We start from the raw sequence: 10,547 nt of genomic DNA, 5'->3' as shown, positions 1-10,547 counted from the left end.
TGACAATTTAACTTTTTTTTTATTCAACACAATGTGCTTTTAAAAAGGCACGAATCAAAAGGAGCTCAGTCAAAACAAAGTGCTTGTCATAAATTAAAACAAAAAAGGAAAAGGAAATGACTCCATAAAAACAAAATGTGTTTTAAAGTACATTAAGTGTTAATAGTTCCATATTCTGATAGTGGTCATTGCTACAGAGGGTAGATTCAGTTTTTGGGTCTCCATATCACACTATTCAGTAAACATTATGATAAAAACTCACAAAGGCTTCATGATAAAATTCAATAAGATTCTAATTATAATCCATCCTCAACAGCAATGACAACTATTAGAATGTGGAGCCATTTAAAACGTTTTGGCACTTACTGTACCTTGAAGGCTGCAACTCACTTTTTTAAAATAAAACATTCAAATAAAAGTACTGGTTTCTACTGTGCCGTACTTCAACTGGCAACATCATGGTAAGCATTAGGTCACACAACATTAAACATGTATAGTGCACGAATTCAACAGTCGTTTCCCACAAGTACAGTACAAAAACTTGGGCTTGGCAATACGTCAATGTTGTGATATTTATCTATTAACAATCAATGTATTAAATCTGAGGTAGAAGAGGCAAACAGTGTAACATATTAAACATGAGGTAGAAGAGGCAAATTATTACATTTGTAAAGAGGGGAAAAAAACTAAAAACATCCTCAATACTCAGCTCAACAAATAGTCCATTCTGAGTGATTCACTCATTGAACAAATCATTCTTCAGTGTCAGTAGACAGCCTTTCAGTGGTTTGTTGTCCTCAAGACACATCACAACTTTTTGGATAAATGTGAATGTAAGCTCAAGATTCTTTGGGTACTGTAGGTCTAGTGCATAGACATACCCAAAGAGCAGGAGAAATGAGTCAGCCAGGTTTGTGGGACCACTCACAAGTATTTCATCTTCCACGACAATACAGATGCTCTCAGGGCTGAAGAGGGCCGCATCAGTAGTATCATCAGTGACAACTGTCAGGAGAGCCACCGGAGTGTCAGTGAGGTCTGGACCATCTGCTGACTATAAAACACAAATAATACAAAAATGAGTTCAGCCCCTCAAGGATACAAATCATGCTAATGATGTCTAGACATTACGGTCACTTTGCACTTAGACTGCAACTAAGCTACATGTTTAAACTATTTTCTTTACACATGCTTATTATTTTATGTTAGTTTCACACCTACCTGTAAGCATACTTTTTGTTTAGTGGAATTCTTTATACTTACCTTTTCATTTATGTAATTTCTACATGTCAGTTTGCAGAATAACAACTCAAGGAAACTTAATAAACAGGTTCTGGGGGCTATTCCAGAAAGGAGGTTCAACAATCTGAGCCTAACCCTGAACTCAGAGTTGACTTACCCTGTGAAGTGAAACTGAGTTTTCAGTTACAGAACAGCTGATCTGAGTTAGGTAAGTTGACTCAGAGTACGTTAACTCGGAGTTGAGCTTGTGCCTGACGACTAGTAAAAAGCCATCATCAATGGAGCTCCGATACGGTTATTCACCATGGCAACGGGAGAAAACAGGAAGCAGACATTTTCTGGCTGCGGCTGTTATATAAATCACTGACAGAGTTTCAGATGCAGTCGTCTTTTCATTTTGAATTTAACATCACTTTATTTTATATTAGCCTTTAAGGAAGTGGTTGAATGTTGTTCAATGTTTTATTTTAGGCTATTTTGTTTTATTTAAAATCGGCTGAAAATGAAATATAAAAACATTTTATCTCATACTCAATGCGGCGACAAACTAGAAACACGGACTTTGAAATTACATTGTTGGAAAAAATACAATTGGCTATACTGATGGTTTTCACATAACCTGCTTTCTGGAATGCCCCTCTGGTTCTCCTAGAGTTCTTTGAGTGATGTCATGTTTAAGCTGACTGAATAGCTAAGCAAAGGGATTGATAGTGAGGCCAGTACACTTACATTACAGGTCCTGAAAAACTTGGAGGCATCTTCATGCAGGTACACAGGAAGTGCACGAAGGACGAGGGCCCGTCTCATATTTACATCACGTTGTTCCTACATGGACAAAAAATATCCATTACAATAATAATTACACAAATATCAAAAACATTCATTGTACACTAATTATAGTAAAAATGAAAATGTTAAAAGATAAGCAAGTTAGTTATTAACAAGCAAAGCATCAAAGTTGTGTGCTTATAGATCTGCTATTTCTGTTGTTGTTCTTTGTATTTAACAAAGTATTAATAAAGGGTTCAAGTGATCAACTGTTGACCCCACAGTTGAGATAAAAACATTTAGAGAAATAGCAAAAGAATGACTGTGGAAACACATAAAATAAAACCAATTATTAGTGTAACCCTCTCACCAGGCTCGAATTTGACTCTCACGATATTACCTTATTTAGAATATCTGAACAGCATGGGATATTAGGTGAGAAGGACATCTCCAATAAGAATCCCTATTGTAAACTTGCTAGGGTGAATGACAAATAGGGTATTAACTTCAGATATAATGATTATAGACTTGGTTATTGTTATAAGGATATGCTTTCCCATGCATTAAATGAAACTGAAACAGTAAATGACTCCACCAATACAACAGACATAAGGTTCAAGTTCTATATTAATCAAATGTTCAATGTATCACATCAAAAGAAATACAAATTATAAACCCCAATGATTTTTCCACAACCCCATGTCCAAATTATTTGCAAGCTGGCTTAAACCCTGGGCGCGCGTTGGAGCTCATAAAAAAAATGACGACATACATAATGTCCCGAAGTCCACCCCACATTTGTAGTTACTCACTACTTGTAGATAATGCCTCAGCAAAATATAGTAGTTCCGTGCAGGTGTCCTCACAAGATCCACCCCGAACACAGCTATCAATGCAGCCAGTACTCGGTAGCAGCAACAGACATCCGTTGGAAACCCGAACTGATCGTCACAAGCAATTCTCTCCAAGTCTTGCACGATGCTAGGCTAACCTCTAGGATGTCGAATGTCTCCACAATGCGACGGCAGCTTCAGTCTCCACTTGGTCTTTCTTAACTAAATAATAAACACTCTTATAGAAATAAAATCAGGATTTCCCTTAAAAAAAACTCTGTAGGTATGGTTTTGTTCTCTCTTTATCGTTTCCTTTGGTCGTTTTTTCCTTCACCAACCCCACTAACGTCTCTCCTCTCCCTTCTTTCAACTTTTCCCTCCCTTTTCTTTCCCGGCAACCAGTCCACTCTCCCATTGGCCACAACTTAACAAGTTAGCTCATTGGTCAAAACTTTAACGGGATACGTGGGAAATTTAAACTTAAAAGTAAACCAACCTATTCACTTGTACATTTAAAAAAAAACATTGCTTCAAAAGAAATGCATTAATGACATTACAAATCAGGAGCTATTCGATCACCTTTTAAATCTAATACCAATGAATTATAACAAATACACTCTATACTTGGTTTTAGCAATGTATTACATTAGTAACACTATTTCATAATACATCCTACCTGAATTGTTAAAAGGATTTCGAGATGATCTCACAACCACACACTTGAGCCTAGGAAGAAATACAAACACAGGCCTGGTTAGCATCATGATAACACACTCACATTATGTTGTTTAGCATTGTTCGTTTCACGCTAGCACACACGTACACACAGCTCGATAACGTCAAATATTTACTGTGTAAGGCAGACACTTATTGAAATAAGTATACTCACAGTACGCACTTGCATTACCGGCGAACAGCGAAAACTCATGGACCTTCCTCCACCGTCAATGTCCCGGGCAAACATGCATTATGGGAAATGTAGTTCATCCAGGAAACCTGCTGATAACATTACACCGTTGTAAGATGAAGTAACGTAACGTATTTGTCACATATTTAACAACTTCTAAAGTTACAATTACTTAGATTTTTAAACTATTTACAACAAATATTCACTGTGCACATTGTACAAATGTATTCCCAGTTCCACATTTAAGACTATCGAAATTCAATTAAAAAAAAACAACAAAATAAAAACAGAGTTACTTACCAAATCAGAGGTGATGATAAGATGGCGCTTAAGAAAACGAAGGCAATAAGACTAATGATAAAAACGGAGGTGGTGGTGGTTTCAAGCGAGCAGCATAAAACTGCGCATTGCAAACAAATTAAAACAAATTAAACTGTGTTCCACATCCACACGGGCGGCCCAAACATCCCCGCATCAAGGCAAATTCAAGATGGCTGACTCAGCTTTCCTGAGGGAGAGATGACCCACCCACCAGAACGTCATGACGTCGATAACGTCATGACACTCCCTAAACTTTTTTGAGCGTTCCACACAAATTACCTATAAAATATTGAGCCCTCTTCAATTAAAGTGGCATAAATCTCAACAGAGCTCAACACTTTATAGTTTGGTCAACTGCATAACGACATTTGACTGTTATGACCTTATTACTTATGAGCTAGTACAACTGTTTGGGATTACAGTGTATTTAAGAATCTATGCTTGCCCTGATCGGTGTGTGTGCATACTCGTACCACTAGGTAACGCTACTAGACTGGTGTTGGACAGGTTGGCACTTGACAGTGCATCATCCAACCTGCATGCCATGAAGGCGTCTGGAAAATGTACAGAATAAATCAAATGCATGGCAAACTCCTGCTATAAATAAAGTAGGCCTAGACTTGGCCTAGGCCACATCTGCTTGATTGACGATGATCGATTTTTGGGGCAAGTGAAGCAGGACTACGGTTTATTCATGTAATAAGATTCGATATAATCATAAAGCAATAGGATCCATGAACATATTTATTTTCTAAGAGGATATATTTGGCATAAATTATTATTTTGTTTCATAGGTCTACCGAGGGGCAGAGACAGTAAGTGGGCGTCGTCAAGAGGGAAAGTTGTGGAAGTTTTCCCTGGAAAGGGGCGCCTGCGCTCACCGCTACACTAAAAACGGACCGCTCAACTCCAGCTTCAACTCCAGCCGGCTCGCTTACAGCATGGAAAGGAAAGGTAACCTGCCCAAAGAATAGGGACGATAAATTAATAGTATCAGTGAATGCGCACAGTAATACGCCAACAAGCTGAGGCCGTTGATTTTGGACATATGACTGTTATTAAAGGAATTGTCAAGGCCGTGCATTTTTTTTGCTAAACTGAACAATAGCGAACCACGCGTTGTAGCTGGCTAGCCACCACATGCTAGCTAAAATGAGCTGTAAAGCTAGCTAGCATTGCTAATTTTCACAGCGCTTGAGTGGGGGGAGAGACTAAGGACACAGCTGACGCTTAACCCGAATAGCAAAAACCTAAAACGGACTATTGCTTTAACCAAATCCGTACTCAAATGTTATACATTCTGGAATAAAACATTGGTTTGGGCGTCAGGCGTGTCCTACGGGTCTTTTCCGCTTGAGTGTACGCGCTCAAATAAACGTCGAACATCTGTTTGCACCATCCTGATTTCTGACGTTATAAACAGATTATTAAACTCGTTTGTGCAATTGAATAAACCAAACCATCTGTGTTAACTATAACTAGCTATATTTTGTCGCTAGCTAAGTCTGGCCATTTTAGCAACTGTCGTTATCGCTAACCAGTATGTTTGCTGCTACCTTCACACTTGTAACTTTATGCAACCGCTTTTGTATCCCTGGTTTTCGCTATGCAAACAGTCTCACTGGTGTTTTAGCTATAGCCAGTTACCAATATAAGTAGCCAGCCAATTGGTTGCTAGCTAGCTTGATACACCAGCTGCTAACTAGCTAACTAATATTGACATGAAAGTGAGGGTTCTGCTGAATGAAATGATATTTTGTCATCTATCCCGGTGACAGTTCTTGCACTCCAGGCTAGGAAGAAAAGGACAAAGACGAAGAAACCCGGCAAAAAGTAAGTAACTAACTAGTAACTTCTGTTGGTTAGTTAGACATTTACTGTCGAGTGCTCCTCTCCCTTACGGGAAAAAAATATTGCAGTATGCTGCAAATAATGCGTCCAAAATACGTTTGTTTTACTGCAGTAATTTTGCAGTGTAACTGCAGTCCAACTGCAATTAAGTCATCACTAACTGTAAAGTCGCTCTGGATAAGAGCGTCTGCTAAATGACTTAAATGTAAATCCAAAAGACCACAGTCGACTGCAGTTACTGCGCTTTTACTGCAGTTTCAAAACTGCAATCTTTTTTTGTAAGTGCTGTGCATAACTGAATTGAAAGTGTAGGGTCGGCCGGGCACTGCCATGACAGTCTAGACATGGAACTGGTGAACATTAGATAATGCAATCATTTATGTACTCTATATTTCTGTATAGCACTTTGTGACATCTGCTGATGTAAAAAGGGCTTTATAAATACATTTGATTGATGACTATATATACTTTTATATATAAAAGTATATGGACACCCCTTCAAATTAGTAGATTTGGCTATTTCAGCCTCACCCGTTATTGACAGGTTTATATAATCAAATACACAGCCATGCAATCTCCATAGACACACATTGGCAGTAGAATGGCCTTACTGAAGAGCTCAGTGACTTTCAACGTCATAGGATGCCACCTTTCCAGTAAGGAAGTTCATCAAATTTCTGCCCTCGTCAACTGTAAGTGCTGTTATTGGTGAAGTGGAAACGTCTAGGAGCAACAACGGCTCAGCCGCGAAGTGGTAGGCCACACAAGCTCACAGAACGGGACCGCCGAGTGCTGAAGCGCAGCGTGTAAAAATTGTCTGTCCTCTGTTGCAACACGCACTACCGAGTTCCAAACTACCCCTGGAAGCAACGTCAGCACAATAACTGTTTGTCGGGAGCTTCATGAAATGGGTTTCCATGGCCGAGCAGCCGCACACAAGCCTAAGAGCACCATGCACAATGCCAAGCGTCGGCTGGAGTGGTGTAAAGCTCGCCGCCATTGGACTCTGGAGCAGTGGAAACACATCCTTTGGAGGGATGAGTCACTCTTCATCTGACAGCATACAATGACATTCTAGACGATTCTGTGCTTCCAACTTTGTGGCAACAGTTTAGGGAAGGCCCTTTCCTGTTTCAGCATGACAATGCCCCTGTGCACAAAGCGAGGTCCATATATAAATGGTTTGTTGAGATCGGTGTGGAAGAACTTGACTGGCCTGCACAGAGCCCTGACCTCAACCCCATTGAACACCTTTGGGATGAATTAGAACGCAGACTGCGAGCCAGGCCTAATCGCCCTACATCAGTGCCCGACCTCACTAATACTCTTGTGGCTGAATGGAAGCAAGTCCCCACAGCAATGTTCCAACACCTACATTTACATTTGACATTTTAGTCATTTAGCAGACGCTCTTATCCAGAGCGACTTACAGTTAGTATCTAGTGGAAAGCCTTCCCAGAAGAGTGGAGGCTGTTGTAGCAGCAAGGGGGGGGGGGCAACTCCATATTAATGCCCATGATTTTGGAATGAGATGTTCGACAAGCAGGTGTCCACATACTTTTGGTCATGTAGTGCAGTGGTTCCCAACCAGGGGTACTTGAGAAGACTCATGAGACGATCGGCCTACTGGTAAAATGCACATGAGGGATACTGCGGACAGAGCAAAATTCAGTTGGTGGTACAGTAACCGAAAAAGGTTGGGAACCACTGATGTAGTTAGTGTATGTGTGATTTATAATCTTTTTATTGGTAGCTGCCTGGTGTTTTGGTTTTCATAAAAACATTTATTCAGTGCATTCCTCATCCTGATTTGTGTGGTTGGGTCATTCCAACCATCCGGTGCCTTTTCAGTCCCCAGGACATATCACTTCTTATTTAGTGTATAGTAGTGTGTCTCCCGAGTGGCGCAGTGGTCTAAGGCTGCGCCATTAGAGATCCTGGTTCGAATCCATGGGGCGGCGCACAATTGGCCCAGCGTCGTCCAGGGTATGGGAGGGAATGGCCGGCAGGGATGTATCTCAGTTGGTAGAGCATGGCGTTTGCAACGCCAGGGTTGTGGGTTTGAGTCCAACCAGTATGGGCCAGTATGAAAAAAAAAATTATATTTATAAAATAATGTATGCACTCACTAACTGTAAGTCGCTCTGGATAAGAGCGTCTGCTAAATGACTAAAATGTAAATGTATTGTAAAATGTGGTTTCCAAGAGGCTTTAAATATAAGGTCAGGTGTCCTTTACCTTAACACAAACATTTGGATCTTGAAAGGGAATTTTATGCATTTTGAACACTTTCTTTCAGTGGATGTTGGCGTTTTTGCCATGTCCTCTGGTATTATTCATCAGCTTCCAAGAGAAATATAAGCCAAAAATATTTATCTTAATTCATTATTTTATATTCCTTGTCTCATCAATAACGTTTTTTCATATTATTTATTCTTATTTGATTTAAGATTTTCTGTGTCGCTGATATCACTTAACACCCTGTTAGTTTGTAATTCTCCTTTAAGAAAACAACCCTTTCCTACAATGACACCACATTCAGGGAGTGTCATTTCTTTGGTGGGGAAAAATTAAAAGGTAAATAAACATCCAGTTTATCTATTTTTTAAAAAATGTTTCATGTTAGTTTGTCTCACTCATCAATTTCAACCCTGTTAGGCAAAATCAAATCAAATATTTGGTATAATTATAGACAAAATTAACATTTTTGAAGTACGCTTGATTTAAAATCCTGTTCAAGTGTTCACCATTATGCTCAATCTTGCTCACTCACAGACCTATGGCTAATTTAGGCTCCAAATGTCCACCCTGTTAGGATTGTGCACATAACAGGTTGGGAAATGCACTTCTTAAGTTAAGTGCCTGAGCTTGACCAATACGTTTTTCTGAAAGTCAAATGTCCTTTCTCCGATAGAGCGTCTGCTAAATGACTAAAATGTAAACGTAAATAGATATTTTATTTATTTACTTTCCCTCCCAAAATATGGAGGTCCAAAAGGCACGGGACATTACCCGGTTGACTCAATCACTTTCACTGACATGTGAAGTGAAAGCTGCCCTGATGCAGGCATTCCTGCATCTCAATAGTGTGAAGAGGCTTCATCCTAGGTGGTAGGAGAGAAGGTTGCTGCCCTTAGTGCTGCTGTTACTGATCATTAATAAAACGAGTACATTTAAAGGACCGTTGACATTATTCCTGTTGACAGTGGTGTTCCTATGACAGTACAGTCTGTCTTATGCTTTCACTGAATACCTCTGTGTGTTTGGAGTGACTTCTGACTGGAATCTTTACAGGGTTAATGGCAAAGAGCCTTTTCATTAGAGACAAATCACCAGTGTTTCCACTGTCGGCTAATTCGGCTGCTTACAGACTAATTTTCAGCCGGCTACATTTTCCGCTTCATATTTTGAGTGAGAGAAACTGGGAAAACAAAACCTTTTATTTTGTGGGCTATTTAGTTAATTTTTATATTTTAATAAAATGCATAATTTGAAGAACAAATGTCATTGTGGCATTTCATATCTTGAAGTAAAACTGTAAATAAGACTTAAAAACGCTCTAGGGTCTAAGCCAGGGGGAGGGTGGTTCTACTAAGTTTACATTTACATCTGCTAAATGGCATATTATTTATATATTATTTACTAAGTTTACATTTACATTTAAGTCATTTAGCAGACGCTCTTATCCAGAGCGACTTAGTTAGTGAATACATTATTATTTTTTATACTGGCCCCCCGTGGGAATCGAACCCACAACCCTGGCGTTGCAAACGCCATGCTCTATCAACTGAGCTAAATTATTATTATTATTATTTTTTTGTCATTTATCAGACGCTCTTATCCAGAGCGACTTACATGAGCAATTAGGGTTAAGTGCCTTGCTCAAGGGCACGTCGACAGATTTTTCTGACTCATTTGGATCAAGAAGGTAATTCTGAGAGAGATAGCAGGAGAGTTGGCTAGAGACGGCACGCTCAAGAGTTTTGGAGAGAAAATAAAGAAGGGATACTGGTCTGTAGTTGTTGACATCGGAGGGATCGAGTGTAGGTTTTTTGAGGAGGGGTGCAACTCTCGCTCTCTTGAAGATGGAAGGGACATGGCCAGCGGTCAAGGATGAGTTGATGAGCGAGGTGAGGTAAGGGAGAAGGTCTCCGGAAATGGTCTGGTCAAGCGAGGAGGGGATAGGGTCAAGCGGGCAGGGTCAAGCGGGCAGGTTGGGGAGAAAGAAGGCAAAGCATAGGGTAGGGCAGTGTGAGCAGGACCAGCGGTGTCATTTGACTTAATAAATGTGGATCGAATGTCGTCAACCTTCTTTTCATTTACATTTTACATTTTAGTCATTTAGCAGACGCTCTTATCCAGAGCGACTTACAGGAGCAATTAGGGTTAAGTGCCTTGCTTAAGGGCACATCGACAGATTTTTCACCTAGTCGGCTCGGGGATTAGAACCAGCGACCTTTCAGTTACTGGCACAACGCTCTTACCCACTACAGAGGGGGAGGAGGAGGAGGATTCAGCAGGGAGGAGAAGGTGGCAAAGAGCTTCCTAGGGTTAGAGGCAGAGGCTTGAAATGTAGAGTGGTAGAAAGTGGCTTTAGCAGCGGAAACAGAGGAAGAGAATGTAGA

At 40.1% G+C, this 10,547-nt stretch overlaps 1 protein-coding gene and 1 long non-coding RNA gene across 2 annotated transcripts in view; one reads left to right on the top strand and one right to left on the bottom strand.

Moving 5' to 3' along the window:
• On the bottom strand, positions 1-2,200 carry LOC311137897. Its single transcript, XR_014613996.1, has 2 exons — positions 1,972-2,200; positions 1-1,054 (listed from the first exon to the last, which is right to left on the bottom strand). It is a non-coding gene; the product is annotated as an uncharacterized lncRNA (long non-coding RNA).
• Positions 2,201-4,959: 2,759 nt separating this feature from the next.
• Positions 4,960-10,547, top strand: part of LOC311137894 (SRSF protein kinase 1-like) — a 47,709-nt gene continuing 42,121 nt past the window's right edge. Inside the window, exons 1-2 of the mRNA XM_084172500.1 lie at positions 4,960-5,025; positions 5,850-5,904. Of these exons, the coding sequence (XP_084028626.1) occupies positions 5,013-5,025; positions 5,850-5,904 (68 nt within the window). The 5' untranslated portion in view covers positions 4,960-5,012. The remainder of the gene's footprint in view (positions 5,026-5,849; positions 5,905-10,547) is intronic.

Source organism: Coregonus lavaretus, assembly GCF_964263955.1.
Source record: "Coregonus lavaretus genome assembly, chromosome: 12".
In the NCBI taxonomy this organism is placed as follows: Eukaryota; Metazoa; Chordata; class Actinopteri; order Salmoniformes; family Salmonidae; genus Coregonus; species Coregonus lavaretus.
Note: the sequence above shows the minus strand (reverse complement) of the source record. Positions and strands in the feature narration are given on the sequence as shown.